The 19640-nt window shown below is 38.1% G+C and overlaps 1 protein-coding gene across 2 annotated transcripts in view; it reads right to left on the bottom strand.

Moving 5' to 3' along the window:
- CCNB3 (cyclin B3) overlaps positions 1-19640 on the bottom strand; it is a 67286-nt gene that overhangs the window by 30461 nt on the left and 17185 nt on the right. The window contains exons 5-7 of one of the 2 annotated variants that reach the window (XM_045471298.1): positions 15774-18687; positions 14776-14871; positions 13436-13528 (exon numbers count right to left, since the gene is read on the bottom strand). In XM_045471298.1, coding sequence (XP_045327254.1) covers positions 13436-13528; positions 14776-14871; positions 15774-18687 — 3103 coding nt within the window. Of the gene's footprint in view, positions 1-13435; positions 13529-13658; positions 13829-14775; positions 14872-15773; positions 18688-19640 lie in introns of those variants that run through there. The other variant, XM_045471299.1, reaches the window with a different exon arrangement.

Below are 19640 nucleotides of genomic sequence, written 5' to 3'. Positions count from 1 at the left end.
TATCAGTAGATATGGGAAAAAAGCATTTGACAAAATTCAACATCTATTAATGATAAATATACATCAGCAGACTAAGAATGGAAAGTCAATTTCTCAACCTGATCAAGGGTGTCTACAAACACTCTAGAGTTAAGATCATACTAGTGGTGAAAGACTACCTGCTTTCTTCCTAAGATCAGGAACAAGGTAAGGTTGTCCACTCTTAGTGTTCCTATTCAACATTATAATGGAAGTCCTGTGCAGTGCAATAAAACCCAAAAATGAAATTGAAAGCATGAATATTGGAAAGGAAGAAATAAATCTGTCCTCATTTGCAAATTACATGATCATCTATGTAGCTAATTTCAAGAAATCTATAAAAAAAAAAGAGCTCCTAAGAATTAACAAGTGGTCCAGGTTCAATCTTCTGCATGTCACTGTTCTTACACCATACACAAAAATACTCAAAATGGATGAAATTGCTAAACATAAGACAGGAAGCCATCAAAATCCTAAAGGAGAAAGCAGGCAAAAACCTCTTTGACCTCGGCTGCCACAACTTTTTACTCAACACATCTCCAGAGGCAAGGGAAACAAAAGCAAAAATGAACTATTGGGACCTCATCAAGATAAGAAGCTTCTGCATGGTGAAGGAAACAATCAACAAAACTAAAAGGCGACTGACAGAATAGGAGAAGATATTTGCAAATGACATTATCAGATAAAGGGTTAGTATCCAAAATCTATAAAGAACTTATCAAAGTCAACACCCAAAAACAAATAATCTAGTGAAGAAATGGGCAAAAGACATGAATAGACAACTTTCCAAAGAAGACATCCAGATGGTTAACAGACACGTGAAAAAATGTTTAACATGACTCATAATCATGGAAATACAAATCAAAACCACAATGAGATATCACCTCACACCTGTCAGAATGGCTAAAATTAACAACTCAGGCAATAGATGTTGGTGAGGATGCAGAGAAAGAGGAACCGTTTTGCACTGCTAGTGCGAACACAAACTGGTGCAGCCACTCTGGAAAACAGTATGGAGGTTCCTCAAAAACTTAAAAGTAGAATTACTCTATGACCCAGCAATTGCACTGCTAGGTATTTATCCAAAGGATAAAGGGGTGCTGCTTCAAAGGGGCACATAAACCCCAATGTTTATAATAGCACCATTGATAATAGCCAAAGTATGGAAAGAGCCCAAAATGTCCATCAATGGATGAATGGATAAAGAAGATGTGGTATACACACACACACACACACACACACACACACACACACACACACACACAATAGAGTATTACTCGGCAATCAAAAAGAAGGAAATATTGTCATTTGCAACAACATGGATTGAACTAGAGTGTATTATGCTGAGTGAAATTAGTCAGAGAAAGACAAATATCATATGACTTCTCTCATGTGTGGAATTTAAAATACAAAAGAGATGAATATAAGGGAAGGGAAGCAAAAATAATATAAAAACAGAGAGGGAGAAAACATAAGAGACTCTTAAATATAAACAACAACCTGAGGGTTTCTGGAGGCATTTTCGGTGGGGGGATGGGCTAAATGGGCAAGGAGCATTAAGGAGGACACCTGTTGGGATGAGCACTGAATGTTATATGCAGGGGATGAATCACTGTATTCTACTCCTGAAATAATTATTGCACTACATGCTAACTAACTTGGATGTAAGTTAAAATAACAATCATTATCATCACAATATAAATAAATAAGAAAATAAATAAATAAATAAATAAGAAGAATTAACAAGTGAATTGTGGCAAGGTCATAGAATACAAAGTCAACATATAAATACCAATATTTCATACTGGCAGTATACAAATGGAAAACTAAATTTTTAAAAATATAATTTATAATAGCTGTAAGAAAAGAAAATATTTTGGCATAAATCTAACAAAACATGTATGGGATCTATATGGTAAAAAGACAGAGATGAAAGAAAACCTAAATAAATGAGACACATACCACATTCATGGATTGGAAGATTCAACACGGAAGAGTCAATTCTTTTCAAATCGACCTACAGATGTGTATCAGTGGTCCTCAAGACCACCCCACAGTAAAGTGATTCCTAGCCACAGGACTTGGCATATAGTCATACTCATGGCTATGATTCATTATAACAAAAGACAGAAAGTAAAATCAGAAAAGGGAAAAGGAACATATACAAAGCTTGCCAAAAGCCAGAAATAAGCTTCTAAGAGTCTTATCCCAATAGAGTCACTCAGGATGCACTTAATTCCTCCAGGAATGAGATGTGACAATACATGTAAAGTATTGTCTATCAGGGAAGCTCATTAATGATCCAATGCCTAAGATTTTATTGGGAGCTAGTCACATAAGCACTCTCTGCCTAGCATATGCCAAAGTTTCAGACTCACAAAAGGTAAGCAGGTGTTCACAATAAATCATATTGTTTATATAAAGAGTTTAGGCACAGTTATCATTAAGGGAGGGTTTTATAGCAGTGTAGGGAACTTTTTACCACTCAAATTCTCAGATGCCCACACAAGGGCCAACTCTGCAAACAGGACTTTTTAAGGAGAGCAGTATTTGGCCTGTTAACTCTTTTCTGCACAAGATATAAGTCACTTCTAACCAAACATTCAGCAGGATTTTTTTGTAGAAACAAAGTGATTCTAAAATATATAAAGATAAAGGAACTATAATAGCTAAAACAATTTTGAAAAAAAAAGAACAGAGTTGGAAGGATCATACTACCTAGTTTTAAGACTTAACTATAAAACTACAGGAATAAAGACAGTGTAATACTGGCAAAGTGTCATGGAAATCAATAAAAAAGAATAAAGTATAGAAGAATAGAAATAGATCCTTACAAATAAAGTCAATAGGTTTTTGACATAGGTGCAAAAGCAATTTAATGGAAAAACCATATTTTCCCACAAATGGTGTTAGGACAATTGGACATCCATATGCAAAAATATGAACTTTGACCTCAAAAACCTCATAATATACAAAAATTCACTCAAAATGGATTACAACTTTAATGTTAAACCTATAAAACTTTTAGATAAAATATAAGAAAATATTCATGACCTACATTTAGGTAGAGAATTCTTAAAAAGCACAAACCACAATAGAAAACATTGAAAAACTAGACTTTATCAAAATCGAAAACTTTTGCTCTCCTTAAGACTCAAATAAGAGAATAAAAAGGCTAGAGACTGGTAGGATGTATTTGTAAATAACATCCAACACAAGATTTGTATCCAGAATACGTAAAGAACTCTCATAACTTGACACAATGAAAATAAACTACTAAATTTAAAAAGTAAGACTTAAAATACTTCACCAAAGAGAATATCTAGATAACAAGTAAGTATTATATTCAACATTATTAGCCCTTGAGGAAATAAATGCGAATTAAAACTATGATGAGAGGAGAGGAGTTAAGATGGCGGAATAGTATAGGGACCCTGTACTTGCCTCATCCCTAAAACACAGCTAGATAAACATGAAACCATTTTGAACACCTAGGAAATAGAAGGGAGGATTAATGCAACAATCTGCATAATTTGAGCTACAGATCTTGACAAGTATGCAATGCAGAGAGATGAATTGAAGGAGAATAAAGTTTCAGTGCCAGGTAAGGGTAGGTGTGGGGAATAAGTTCAGGAATTCCCTGAGCTTGCACCAATGGGTTAACAAGGTTTAGGATGAAAGCATCCAAGATTAGGTAAACAGGGTGAAAATGCCCCTAGCATAGTACAAAAGCAGAACGCTGCTTTCACAGGATGAAGGTCCAGTAAAGGTAAATAGGTAAACAGGGCTATAGACCACCGCAGCAGGGTGAAATTGCCCAAAGCAGAGCTAATTAGCAAAAGAAAGGTGCCTTGTTGACCCTGAGGTACCATGCTCTATCTGCCTTATCCCCTAGGCAAGTTAAGATAAACAGACCCATGATTTTGTTTTGTATTGACCCAAACCCCTAATACTGCATATCTTCAAAACTCCCTTTTTCTCACACACATGAATTAATGTTCCCTGTTTCATTGTCTCTGCAAATGTATCACGTTTGTAAGCTTTCTGATCCTAATAAAAATGGAGCAAGGACCCTTACTCAGGGCTCTTGTCTCCTCCCAGACATTAGCCTCTCTAGCATTTAATTCTGCATCTGCTCTCTTGCTGGACAAGAGAGAACTCCAGACTCAAATTCTGCAACAGGTAGGGAGCTGTTTTTGTGGGAGAGAGGATAGAGAGAGAAAGGGGGACAGAGAGTATGGTGAGTCAGGAATGTGCAAGAAAAGCACTCTCCAAGAAAGCTAGAGAGAAAGAAAGAAAGAGTGAAAACAAGAAATCTATTCCCCAAAACCACTGAAGGGGAAAAAAGGAGAGGGTTCAATACTGCCAGTTTTATATAAATAGCGGAGCACAGAGTCTGAAGTTTTGGAGCTCAGTGCCTGGCAGTGCTCTAATGAGGGGGCACAGTGAATCCCCAGGAACAGGTAGCACAGCCTGAGGGGGCCTGTTTGCCACAGGGGGAGAAGCAGTTCCCCTGCTTAGAGTGCATTTGGTATAGGAGAGATTGCCTCTCCACAGGCAAAAGTCTCGGTGGGACCCAGAGAGTTGCCACTTTTACTGGTATAGGAACAAAGATGCCCGCTGAGGGCAACAAAACCTGGTGCTGGCTGTGTTGCAATTTACCATAAACTCTGAGCCTCTGCCACTCCACGGTCTTGTGTATGCTTTCTGGAACAAACCAGAGTTTCTCCATTGCTTGGAAAGACTCTCTCTCAGAGGATCAGCACGGGTCTGAGGCGGGAGTCAAGGGAGTTTCTGAAGTCTGGAGTTTTGAAACACAGTGCCATCTGAGATAAAACTCTGGAAGAAGGCACTGCCTGGGAGGCAGACAGCTTGGACACAGGGTAAAGGCAGGGAGCAGATGGAACCCTGAGACAAAGGAGGCGTGACTGATCATGCATCTGTGAGGGTGTGAAATTCCCACTCCAGAGACTAGAGGGTGGGGTGAAGCAGTTTTCACCTCTAGCACACCCATACTGGTCGACCCCAGTGAGCTAAGCATAGCACCAAGGGGAAAATGGAGCTGTTACATTATGCCCTGCCCACCTGTGCCATCCAGACACATCCCCCAGAAGACCAACACAAATCCCTTCCACCCACTTAGTCTATAGATCATAGTGTGCTACCCAGGTTCAGTTCCAGGGGAAACTGGATCTAGCTTCATTTGGGATTTTGTTTGCTTGTTTGCTCATTTTCTTTGCTTCTCTTTTTATGTTGTTTTTTTTCTTTCTTTTCTTTTCATTCTTGAATATAGAAAGCTCAAATTTTTTATTTCATCCTATTTTATTTAAAATTTTTTAAATTTTTGGGTTTTTTTAAGTGTTTTTTTCTTTTCTCTTTTTTCTCTTTTCTATCAAGCTTCTCTTAATAAGCAGACCAAAACACACCTAGGATCTAGATTCCCTTATTCTAATTTTTTGTTTTGTTTTGTATTTTTCATTTTTATTTATTTTATTTTATTAATTTTTTTTAATCCAACAAAATGGCAAGATGGAGGAATTCACCCCAAAAGAAAGAACAGGAAGGAAAGACAGCCAGAGATTTAATCAATACAGATACAATACTAGCCAGAGTTGAAAAAAGAATAGAAGACACCAGAGAGTCCCTTTCTGCAGAGATAAAAGAACTAAAATCTAGTCAGGCCAAAATTAAAAATGCTATAACTGAGATGCAATCTCAAATGGATGCCATGATGGTGAGGATGGACCAAGCAGAGAAGCAAATAGGTGATATAGAAGATAAAATTATGGAAAATAATGAGGCTGCAAAAAAGAGGGAAACAAAGGCAAAAGATTACGATACAAAACTTTGTGACTTATTAAGAGTAATAACATTCCTATCACAGGAGTCCCAGAAGTTGAAGAGAGAGCAAAAGGGGCAGAAGGTTTATGTGAGCAAACTATAGCTAAAAACATCACTAATCTGGGGAAGGACACAGATATCAAAATCCAAGAATCACAGAAAACTCCCATTAAATTCAACAAAAACCAACCATCACCAAAGCATATCATAGTCAAATTCACAAAATGCACAGACAAGGAAAGAATCATGAAAGCAGTAAGGAAAAACAGTCCTTCACCTACAAGGGAAGACAGATCAGGTTTGTAGCATTTCTGTCCACAGAAACTTGGCATCCAGAAAGGAATGGCAGGATATATTCAACATGATGAATGGGAAAAATACGCAGCCAAGAATTTTTTATCCAGCAAGTCTGTCATTCAGAATAGAAGGAGAAGGGAGCCTGCGTGGCTCAGTCAGTTAAGCATCGGACTTTGGCTCAGGTCATGATCACACGATTCATGAGTTTGATCCCTGCATTGGGCTCTGTGCTGATAGCTCAGAGCCTGGAGCCTGCTTTTAGTTTCTGTGTCTCCCTCTCTCTCTGCCCGTCCCCCACTTGTGGTCTGTCTTTCAAAAATGAATAAAAATTTTTAAAATTTTTAAATAAAAAAAGGAGAGATAAAGAGCTTCCCAGACAAACAAAAACAAAAGGAATTTGTGACCACTAAAGCAGCCCTGCAAGAAATTTTAAGGGAGACTCTTTGAGTGTAAGAAAAACAAAACAAAAAAATGACCAAAAGCAACAAAGACCAGAAAGGACCAGAGAACATCACCAGAATCTCCAACTCTACAGGCAACACAATGGTAAAAAGTTCATATCTTTCAGTACTCACTCTAAATGTCAATTGACTAAATGCTCCAATCAAAAGACACAGGGTATCAGAATGGATTAAAAAAACAAGATCCATCTATACGCTGCCTACAAGAGACTCATTTTAGATCTAAAGACACATGCAGGTTGAAAGTGAGGGGATGGAGAACCATCTATCATGCTAATGGATGTCAAATTAAAGCTGGAGGAACCATATGTATATCCAACAAACTAGGTTTTAAAACAAAGACTGTTAACTAGGGATGAAGAAGGGCATTATATCATAATGAAGGGGTCTATCCACAAAGAAGATCTAACAACTGTAAATATTTATGCACCCAACATGAGAGCACCCAAATATATAAATCAATTATAACAAAAACAAAGGAACTCATTGATAATAATACAATAATAGTAGGAAACTTTAATAACCCCCTTACAGCAACGGACAGATCACCTAAGGAGAAAATCAACAAGGAAACACTAGCTTTGAATGACACACTGGACCAGATGGACTTAACAGATATATTCAGAACATTTCACTCTAAAACAGGAAAATACACATTTTTTTTGAGTGCACATAGAACACTCTCCAGAACAGATCACATAGTGAGTCACAAATCAGCCCTCAACAAGTACAAAAAGATTGAGATTATACCTTGCATAGTTTCAGACCACAACACTATAAAACTTGAAGTCAAACCATAAGAAAAAATTTGGAAAGACCAAAAACACTTATAAAGAACATCCTACTAAGGAATGATTGGGTTAACCAAGAAATTAAAAGAGGAAATAAAACAGTACATGGAAGCCAATGAAAATGAAAACACGACAGTCCAAACCCTTTAGGATGTGGCAAAGGCAGTCATAAGTGGGAAGTATATAGCAATCCAGGCCTTCCTAAAGAAGAAAGAAATATCTCAAATATACAACCTAAACTTACACCTAAGGAACTGGAAAAAGAACAGCAAATAAAGCCGAAAACCAGCAGAAAAAGGGAAATAATAAAGACTACAGCAGAAATCAATGACATCGAAATAAATAAAAACAGAACAGATCACTGAAAATACGAGCAGGTTCCTTGAAAGAATTAATGAAATTGATAAACCTCTAACCAGACATATCAAAAAGAAAAAGGACCCAAACAAATAAAATCACAAATGAACGAGGAATGATCACAACCAACACTGCAGAAATATAATTATAAGAGAATATTATGAGCAATTATATGCCAACAAATTGGGCAATCTGGAAGAAATCATTAAATTCCTAGAAACATATAAACTACAAAAACTGAAACACGAAGAAATAAAAAATTTGAACACACCCATAACCAGTAAACAAATTGAATGGGTAATCACAAATCTCCAAATAAACAAGAGTCCAGGGCTAGATGGCTTCCTGGGGGGAGTTCTCCCAAACATTTAAAGAAGAGTTAATACCTATTGTTTTGAAACTGTTGAAAGCAATAGAAATGGCAGGAAAACTTCCCAACTCATACTATAAGGCCAGCATTATTACCTTGATTCCAAAATCAGGCAAAGACCCCACTAAAAAGAAATACAGACCAATTTCTCTGATGAACATGGGTGCAAAAATTCTCAACAAGATACTAGCAAATCGAATCCAACAATACATTAAAAAAAATTATTCACCACAATCAAGTGGGATTTATTCCTGAGCAGCAGGGGTGGTTCAATATCCACAACTCAATCAACATGATATACCATGTTAATAAAACAACAGATGAGAACCACATGATCCTCTCAATAGATGCAAAAAAAGCATTTGACAAAATACAACATCCTTTCTTGATAAAAACCCTCAAGAAAGTAGGGATAGAAGGAACATACCTCATCATCATAGAAGCCATATACAAAAGGCCCACAGCTAGTATCATCCTCAAGGGGGGAAACTGGAAGCATTCGCCCTAATGTTAGGAACATGACAGGAATGTCCACTCTCACTACTGTTGTTCAACATAGTACTGGATATCCTAGCCTCAGCAATCAGACAACAAAAAGAAAATAAAAGGCATACAAATTGTCAAGGATGAAGTCAAACTTTCATGCTTTGCAGATGACATGATACTCTACATGGAAAACTTAAAAGACTCCACCAAAAACTGCTAGAACTGATAAATGAATTCATCAAAATCACAGGATATAAAATTAACATACAGAAATTGGTCGCATTTCTATACACCAATAACGAAGTAGCAGAAAGAGAAATCAAGGAATCAATCCCATTTACAATTGCACAAAAGACCATAAGATACCTAGGAATAAACCTAACCAAAGAGGTAAAAGATCTGTTGGCTGAAAATTATACAATGCTTATGAAAGAAACTGAAGATGACACAAAGAAATGGAAGAACATTCCATGTTCATGGAATGGAAGAACATTGTTAAAATGTCTATACTACTACCCAAAGCAATCTACATGTTCAATGCAATCTCTATCAAAATAACACCAGTATTCTTCACAGAGCTAGAACAAACAATCCTAAAATTTGCATGGGACCAGAAAAGACCCCAAATAGCCAAAGTTATGTTGAAAAAGAAAACTGAAGCTAGAGGCATCACAATTCTGGACTTCAAGCTGTATTACAAAGCTGTAATAATCAAGACAGCATGGTACTGGCACAAAAACAGACAAATAGATCAATGGAACAGAATAGAAAACCCAGAAATGGACCCAGAAATGGCCAACTAATTTTTGACAAAGCAGGAAAGAATATCCAATGGAAAAATGACCATCTCTTCAGCAAATGATGTTGGGAAAACTGGATAGTGACAGGCAGGAGAATGAAACTGGGCCACTTTCTTAAACCATACACAAAAATAAATTCAAAATGGATGAAAGACATAAATAGAGACAGAAAACCATTAAAACCCTAGAGGAGAAAACAGGCAACAACCTCAGCCACAGTAACTTCTCACTAGACTGTCTCTAGAGGCAAGGGAAACAAAAGCAAAAGTGAACTACTGGGACCTCATCAAGATAAAATGTATCTGCACAACAAAGGAAACAATCAACAAAACTAAAAAGCAACTGATGGAATGGGAGAAGATATTTGCAAATGACATATCAGATAAAGGGTTAGTATCCAAAATCTATAAAGAACTTATCAAACTCAACACCCAAAAACAAAATAATCCAGTGAAGAAATGAGAAGACATGAAACAGACACTTTTCCAAAGAAGACATCCAGATGGCTAACAGACACATGAAAAGATACTGATCATCACTCATCATCAAAACCACAATGAGATACCACCTCACACTTGGTAGAATGGCTAAAATTAACAACTCAGGAAACAACAGATGTTGGGGAGGATGTGGAGAAAGGGAAACACTTTTGCACTGATGGTGGGAATGCAAACTGGTGCAGCCACTTTAGAAAACATTATGGAGTTTCCTCAAAAAATTAAAAACAGAACTACCCTACAATCCAGCAATTGGACTACTAGGTATTTATCCAAAGGATATAGGAATGCTGATTTGAAGGGGTATACGCACCCCAATGTTTATAGAAGCACTATCAACAACAGCCAAAGTATGGAAAGAGCCCAAATGTCCATCGATGGATGAATGGATAAAGAAAACATGGTATGTACACACACACACACACACAATGCAATATTACTCAGTGATGGAAAAGAATGAAATCTTGCCTTTTGAAACAATGAAGATGGAACTGGAGTGTATTATGCTAAGCAAAATAAGTCAGAGAAAGACAAATATCACATGATTTCAAATATATTATTTCACCCATATGTGGAATTTAAGAAACAAAACAGATGAATATAGGGGAAGGGAAGGAAAAACAAAATAAGATAAAAACAGAGAGGGAGGCAAACTATAAGAGACTCTTAAATACAGAGAATAAACTGAGGGTTGCTGGAGGGGAGGGAGGTGGGGGGGATGGGCAAAAGGGTGATAGGCATTAAGGAGGGCACTTGTTGGGATGAGCACTGGGTGTTATATATAAGTGATGGATCACTAAATTCTACTCCTGAAACCAATACTACACTATATGTTAACTAACTTGAATTTAATTTTTTAAAAAGTCAACAAACAAAATTAAAAATAAAACTATGGTGAGATTCCTCTACCCAACTGTTACATGGCTAAAATAAAAAAAATACTAATACCAAGTGCTGACAAGGATATCTATCCTTGTGTAGAACTCTTACACACTACAGATGGATCTCAAGGGAATTATGGTGAATAACAAAAGTCAATCTCAGAAAGTTATGTACTGTATGATTCCATCCATATAACATTTATGAAACTACAAATTATAGACACGAACAAATTAGGAGTTTCCAGGGACAGGAAGGTGAGGGGAGAATGATGGCTGTTGATATAAAAGGGTAACATGAAGGATCTTTGTGGTAATGGAACAGTTCTATATCTCAACTGTGGCGGTCATGCTTACAAAATTTACATGTGCGATAGAACTATATAGACTAAACACACACAACAAATAAGTACAGGCAAAATTGATGAAATTTAAATAAATTTAATTATGACACTGTATTATAGTTCTGCAAAATGTTATCATTGAGAAAAAGTAGGTGAAGGGTACACAGAACCTCCCTATATGGTTTTTAACAACTTCTTGTGAATCTTATTTCAAATCAAATGTTAAATTTTCATAGAACTATATACCTAAAAGTCCACTTTACCGTTTACTTAAAAATGCAAAAATTAAAGTTATAAAAACACTATGTATATTTTCTAGAACTGTGGTTCTCTATCAAAAGGTGTACATTAATATCACTTGTGGAGCTTTATAAAAATATATGTGCCCCTTTACCCAAAACATACAAAAACACTAATTCAAAGGAATACATGTACCCTGAATGTGTATGTATGTGTATGTGTGTGTGTGTGTGTGTGTGTGTGTGTGTGTGTGTGTGTGTATATATACACACACACACACACACATACATGCCTGAGCCACACCCCCACAATTCAATTCTGATTTGACAGTATATGGGACTTGGGCATCTATGATTATATGATTCGTGCACTAGAGGTACACCTAAAGTGGATGACCACCACTTTAAAAGTGGAGGGATAGGGTCGCCTGGGTGGCTCAGTCGGTTAAGCGTCTGACTTCAGCTTAGGTCATGATCACACAGTTCATGGGTTCAAGCCCCTCGTCAGGCTCTGTGCCCATAGCTCAGAGCCTGGAGTCTGCTTCGTATTCTGTGTCTCCCTCTCTCTCTACCCCTCCCCTGACTTGCACTCTTGCCTCTCTCTCAAAAATAAACATGAAAAAAATTAAAAGTGGAAGGATAATATACACACACAAATATGAACAGTAGCTGTGAGTTGTGTGATCACAGGTAATTATAATTTATTACTTTGCTATAACAAATGTGAATTTTTGTGCAATTAAAATAACAAAAGCTTTTTAAAATTTTTTTTAATGTTTATTTCTGAGACAGAGAGAGACAGAGCATGAGTGGGGGAGGGGCCGAAAGAGAGATGGAGACACAGAATCCGAAGCAGGCTCCAGGCTCCAGACTCCAAGCTGTCAGCACAGACCCCGACACAGGGCTCGAACTCACAAACCGTGAGATCGTGACCTAAGCCGAAGTCGGTTGCTCAACCGACTGAGCCACCCAGGCGCCCCACAACAAAAGCTTTTAAAAAAAAAAAAGATTCAGTTCATCATTCCAGCTAGTAGAGATATTTTATCTCTGATATCCATTTATGTGCTATCTCTATTCCCAGTTTCATGCCATGCAATATCTGATGAGTAGATCTTTTCTGTTCTCATCTACATCACGACTAAATGTCAATTAGAACAAAGTCCACTGGCAGTCCTTCTTCTACCTTAATAACGATCAGCAACCTTTGGGATCACTTTTACTTACATAAGATCTACCCAAATTCTACTCTTACCTAATTTACTATTCTTCATCATTTCCATAAGATGAGAGGTATTTTCGTGCTCTGCTGATATCTAAATATACCACATCATCCACATTTTCCTGGTCTGTTACTTTGAAGTGACCCTGAACCACTCCTCTGGTACTCAATAAAGGATATTAAACTATATGACCTTTTCTTCCCAATTACATAGTCAAGACTCTTCTGGGAATAACCTATGCTTTGTAATTCCTCACGAACTCCATAGCAAGTCATTCAATTCCATTAATTCAAGAAATACGTACTGATATTCCACTATGTGCCAGGTACTTCTCTGGACTATCCTTCCTTAGTGTAAAGTGGTAATTAAGTATTCATGGCAGTATTGCCTCAACATCCAACCCTGCACAAACAGCTACCTGCCATGTCTAGTTCTGCCATGTCTGCCACACTGTCCTTCCTGATCCCACCCGAAGCTTGAAAGACTTTCTCACTTACCTCTACCCAAATTACTAGATAGACTTTTACAAAATTTTGAGAATGATTAAACTACCATACCATCATTGCCTTTTCTAGAAATAGTCTCTCCTTCTACTGGGTTCTCACAGTATCTTATATATAACATTCTTATAGTACTTAGGGTATTCTACTTTTTATCATACTTATCTGTCTGCATATCTTATCTTGTCCCCTAGATCATAAGCTCCCTGAAGGCAGGAACCATGGCTTAGTCAGCTCTGTACACCCAGAAAAGTTTTACCATGCTTGGTATCTGGTGATGTTGAATGATCAATAAAGAGAAGAGCAGCCCCTTAAAGCAGCAGTTGTCAGGCTTACCTGCACCTCTACCAACCAGTCCACAAGAATGGCCCTCATGCAACTGCTGATGTCAGTCTGCCTGTGCATGTATTTTGTAAGTATGAACTTTTCCTGGCAGCAATAAAAAAGAAATATTAACAAATAAGCACTTCTTTTGGTTCAAAAATGGTAACTTAGAAAAAAATACTGCAACTCATTTCTCAGAAAAATAAATTATAATAACATAATTAATTTCTTCACAGTTCTACCTCATTATTTTCAGCTGGTATCAGATAGGGGCAGATCAAAGTATCTTTTTCCAGATGAGTTCTAGTTATGCTTGGGAAATGGATGCACATCATATTCAAGTGTCAGGGTGGATAATGAGGAGTCCAGGATGTATATGGAATATGGGCAGGAATAGGCCTATGACTATAGAAAAATACCAAAGAGGTTTTGCCCCTTCTTTGCAATTCAATCCAATGCACAATCCCACACTATGTAGAGCAGTGCTTCTCAAACTTTAACATGTGTACCATTTGGGATCTTTAAAATTCCCATGCCAATTTAGAAGGTCTGGGGTAGGGCTAGGTTTCTGCATTTCTAACAAGATCCCAAGTGAAACTGACAGTGCTGAGCTAAGGCCCACACTTGTAGTATAACAAAGTTATCTCTTACTTCCTCCAAGATATACTAGAAAAAGTGAAGGATCTGGAGTCAGCTAATCAAACATTACATCTCTAGAGAAAAGACAAGATATTCATCCTCCCTTTTATGTATGGCCTGCTAAAATTGTTAGCTGGTTGGTAGATAGTCTTGGCCCCATATGTTCCATTGAGAGAGAGAGAGAAGAAAATTGGGAAATCAATGAATTTTAGTGGTCAAGCAGACTGGCAGATTTCAAAGGAGGAAGAAATCTTCACCAGGCTGGAGAATGATTTTACATATGATGCCAGAAACTTGGATAGAGAAGGGAAAAGATTGCTAAGAGCAGCCGCCCAGAAAGAGACTACTATTTCTGTGTCTGAGACTGTCTCCTTAACAATTACAGGTGCAGGCTTATGGTCTTCAAAGTAATCAGACTTTAGCCCATATCCTAGCTCTACCATATACTAGTTATGTGATTCTGAGCAGTTTCTCCAATCTACAAAAAGGGGGTAATAATACCTACTATCATGGAGTTACTGGGACAATTAAACAAGATAATGTGTATAAGTCCCTTAGCATAATGTCTAACTTATAATAAGTTACTAGTAAATGTCAGTTGTCGCTGTTGTTATTTTAATCATCATTACCTCCCCTTCAACTTGCATTTGAAGGATGGAGTGATGAGAAAATGAGACCTAGAAATCCTTCTTCTCCAACAGCCACCTACATACCTCTCTCTCCTTCATGTAACTGAAGATATCCTTGGCATATATTGAGTTGAAAAATGGATCATTATGGTTCTTGTCAATATCCTCCAATGGGGTCATCTGCTTGGAAATCACCAAAAAGACATTAGGAGAAGAAAGATTCCAAGGAAGGCTTAGTACATACACATAAATGATATACTCCTTTATTCCCACTGTCATCTTCTGCTAAGTTTCCTAAAGCCTTATGTATCCTGGGCCATAACAGAGCACTGCTTGGTCCTTCAATACTCATACTGCTAACTGACCAAGAAATGTTTAGTCCTCCTTGTACATGTCTACTCTGCCCTAGCAACTAGACACCATTTTTATAAAATGGTAAGTCCAAGACTCTCCAATAAAAACACTTTTATTTTAATATTTCAACTTATGTTGCCTGTCTTCTTAGGTCACTTGTTTTGTCCCAATGCTTTGATCTAACCCAATTCATTTTCTTGGTAGCCTTTTCCTCCCATCTACACATTTACCCAGGTTGTTTTGCCTACAAGAAAGGTATTTCTCCTCCTGCTTGCCAAATCTCATCCCTTCATCCTTCCAATTTACAACTTAATTCCATTTTCCTTGGGAAATACCTCTGTGGACTTTACCCATCTTTGACTGGAGTCCACTGTAAATGCAGATTGCAATTACTAAGAAAGGCAATTTCCTGAAGGAAATTGGCTAACCACTACTGTAAAGACCAGTTTTATACACACACACACACACACACACACACACACACACACACACACATACACATTCCAGATCCTTGTGGGTATTCTTGGAATAAATACTTTCTAATTGTTTGGGTGTATTTCTATGTCAATTGGAAAGTCAAGAGATCCCACAAGGCTAACTTTATTTACTATAGCTTACTATATACAGATCAATCGCTCAGGAAGGCAAAAAAAATCTCTTTACTGACAGCCACCTACAGGATAACAAAGAACTCATTATCTAATTTAACAAGGAAGAGAACACAATACCTCCTTCTGTGAACTCTTGCTCCAAGGTGAGAAAGGTCTATTAGAACTGGATTCACAAGCACTGGACTTGTTTGTAGTACTGAACTTGCCCACACTGGACATGGTAGCATTGCTGGACATGCCTATTCTGGATTCGGGGGCAGTGCTGGACACATGTGAGCTGGTTTCAACTTGGAGGATCAAGAAATCTTCGAGAAAGGTGTCTTCCTTGTGGATGGGATTCTCTTGCAAGGCCAGTGGCTCCTTCAGGGACAACTCCTTATCAGTGGTGGATTTCTCATTCAAGGCACATATCTCCTTGAAATGGAATGTCTCATTGAGAGTAGGCTTCTTCTGTATGGCCAAGGACTCCCTTAGGATGGTCTTCTCAATGCTGGGCTTCTCCTGCAAGGCCGAGGGCTCCCTCAGGGTAGCTTCTTCCTCAATTGTGGGATTATCCTGCAAGGCCAAGGACTCCCTTAGGCTGGTCTCCTCAATTCTGGGCTCCTGAAAATCCAGTGGATGCTTAATAAGGGATTCTTCATTGGTGATATTCTCTTGCAAGACCAACTGCTTCTTCAAGAGGAACACCTCCCCCTGAGCAGTGAGTTTCTTCTTTAAAGATAATTGCTTCTCAATGCTTATTGTTGCCACCTCAGTAGAGAGCTCCTTCTTCAGAACCAATGTTTTATTTAAAAGGGATTCCTCTTCAGTAGTGCTTTTCTCCTGCAAAGCAAATAGCTTCTTCAAAGAGTAATCTTTGGTATCAGTCTTCTTCTGCAAGCCCAAAGCCTTCCAGAAGAGGGACTCATCTTTGTTGGTAGGTTTAACATGCAGTGAAAATGGATCCTGAGACAGGAATTCCCCCTCAGTTGTAGGCTTCTCCTCTAAGGCCAATGGTTCATTAATATAGGATTCTTCTTCAGTGGTGGTCTTTTCTGCCAAGGCCAATGGCTTAGTTGAGAGCGACACCTCCTGCAGAGTGGTGTGCTTCTCTTTCAGTGTAGATAGATCCTGGAAGAGGAACTCTTCTTCAGTTATAGACTTTCTATGAAAGGTCAATAGATTCTTAAAGGATGACTCTTCTTCAGAGGTGGTATTCTCTGAGACCAGTGGCTTCTTTAAGAGGAACACCTTCCCCTGAGTGATTTGCTTTTTCTTTAAAGATAAAGGTGTCTTGGTAAGGACTGCCTCCTCAGTTGAAGACTTGTTCCTAAATGACACTGGCTCCATACAGAAGGAATCTTTATCTTTGCCAATCATATTCGGCAAGTCCAACAGTTCTTTGCACATGGACATCGTTATTTGAGTGGCACACTTTTTCTTCTTTAAAGATAAAGGCTCTTTGGTGGAGACTGCCTCATTTATGCTATGTTTCTTCCTAAAGGAAACTGGTGGCATAAGAAATTCATCTTCACCATCGATATTCTCCTGCAATGACCATGGCTTCTTCAAGAGAGCCACCTCCCCCTGAGTGGTGTGCTTCTCTTGCAAGACAGAGGATTCCTTGAAGGGAGACTCCTCCTCAGTGGTAGGCTTCTTTTTAAATGGCAATGGCTCCTTAATCAGTGACTTCTCTCCAGAGGTGGTCTGCAATACTAGTGGCTTCTTCAAGCAGGACATCTTAACCTGAGTAGTACACTTTTTCTTCTTTAAAGAAAATAGCTTCTTGGTGGGGGTTGCCTCCTTGATGGTACATTTCTTCTTAAAAGCCAAAGTCTCCTTTAAAAGTGACTCCTCCTCAGTTGGAGTCTTTTGCAAGGTCAATGGCTTCTTCAAGATGGACATCTCCTCCTGAGAGGTGTGCTTCTCTTGCAACATGGACGGGTCTTGGAAAAGGGACTTATCAGTGGTAGGCTTCTTCTTGAAAGACAGTGGCTCTTTAATAAATGACTTTTCTCCAGAGGTGGTCTTTTGCGATTTTAGTGGCTTCCTCAAGTGGTACATCTTCCTCTGAATGGTACACTTCTTTACAGGTAATGGCTTCTTAGTGGAGTTTGCCTCCTCAGTAGTATGTTTCTTCCTAAGAGACATTGGCTCCATAAGAAGTGTATCCTTACTGTCTTTTTTCTCCTGCAATGCTTGTGGCTTCTTCAAGAGGACCTCCTTCTCATCAGTGGTGTGCTTCTCTTGCAATACAGAGGGTTCCTGGAAGAGAGACTCCTCCCTAGTGGTAGGTTTCTCTTTAAAATACAATGGCTCCTTAATGAGTGCCTTCTCTCCAGAGGTGGCCTTCTGCAATTCTAGTGGCTTTTTCGAGTGAGTCATCTTCCCCAAAGTAGTACACTTCTTCTTTAAAGATAATGGCCTCAAGGTGAGGATTGCCTCCTTGACAGTAGGTTTCTTCTTGAAAGCCAGTGTCTCCTTAATGAGTGACTCCTCTTCAGAGTTGGTCTCCTGCAATACTAGTGGTTTCTTCATATGGGACATCTTCCCCTGAGTGGTATACTTCTTCCTTGAAGATATCACCTTCTTGGTGGGGGTTGCCTCCTCTGTTCTAGGCTTCTTTCTAATGTTCATTGGCTCCATAAAGAAGGAATCCTCTTCAACACTGATCTCCTGCAAAGCCAAGTCCCCCTGATATGTGCACATCTTCTTTAAGGATAATGTTCCTTTGGTGATGGCTTCCTCCTCAGTTTTATTCTTCTTCCCAAAATTCATTAGCTCTACAGCAAATTCATCACTACTATCAGCCTCCTCCTGTAAAGATGGTGGCTTCTTCATGAGGGATACCTCCCCCTGATTTGTGGACTTCTTTAAAGATAATGACCTCTTGATGAGGGTTGTGTCCTCAGTACTGGGTTCCTCTTCTAAAATTATTTGCTTTTTGAAAAACAAAGCCTCTTCAGTAGTGGTTGTTTTGGAGATGGTCGATATCTCCACATTTGGTACCAAGGTAGTAGAGACCACTACTGGCAAAGGTTCCAGCTTATAACTGTAAAAGACACAATGCCTGGGTAAGAAGAATGTAGTTCCTAGAATCTTCACCTACCATCTCATTTTGTTGCTGCAGTTACAAAAGGTATAGAAGGGGAAAGCCCTTGCTTCAACATCAAGAGACAGATTAAAAGGTAAAAATCAATGGGTACCATACTGAACCAACTAGGTAGCATATTGTATAGTTCTATGGTCTAGGTTCTCACACTTTTCTGAAAAATTTCTCCGAAAATCCATGTTATGTTTTCCTATATATAACTTATTTACTTTATTTACATACAAAGTCTTTATTATAATACTTACCACATTGTACAAGTTATATGCTATATAGTATCAGTCTCCCTCACTAGCTGCATTTATTTTTGTCTATCAGCATCAGGCATCTGGCAAAATGCAGGCTGAAATTAATATTGTTTGAAGGCTTATGAGAGAATTATAAGAGAGAAGCTTATGAGAGGTTTATGAAGGCTTGTAAGAGAAAGGTGGGCTGGCACTTAATATTGGTGGTGTCTTTTTTTTTAAGTTTGAACTACAGAATATTTGATTTTACATTATGTTTTTATTAATTTTTTTCAAGTTAGTTAACATACAGTGTTGTCTTCGCTTCAGGAGCAGAAACCAGTGATTGCACTACTAGGAATTTATCCAAAGGATACAAAAATGCTGATTCACAGGGGCAAATGCACCCCAATTTTTACAGAAGCACTATCAACAATAGCCAAATTATGGAAAGAGCCCAAATGTCCATTAACTAACATTGGTGGTATTTAACCACATCCCCTTCAACCTAGGCTATTCATGAGATACTTTCCCAGTGGAGATAATAAAAAAAACCAAAATAGACATTTGTTCACATGTGTCAGACTCAAAGCTTTGTTCTAAACAGGATTTCATGACCAAATCACTGGAAGACTCGAAATCAGAATAAAAGAGAATTGCAGAATGCAATAA

This window comes from Leopardus geoffroyi, chromosome X (assembly GCF_018350155.1).
Source record: "Leopardus geoffroyi isolate Oge1 chromosome X, O.geoffroyi_Oge1_pat1.0, whole genome shotgun sequence".
Lineage (NCBI taxonomy): Eukaryota > Metazoa > Chordata > Mammalia > Carnivora > Felidae > Leopardus > Leopardus geoffroyi.
The sequence above is the reverse complement of the archived record's forward strand: the minus strand, read 5'-3'. Positions and strand labels throughout refer to the sequence as shown.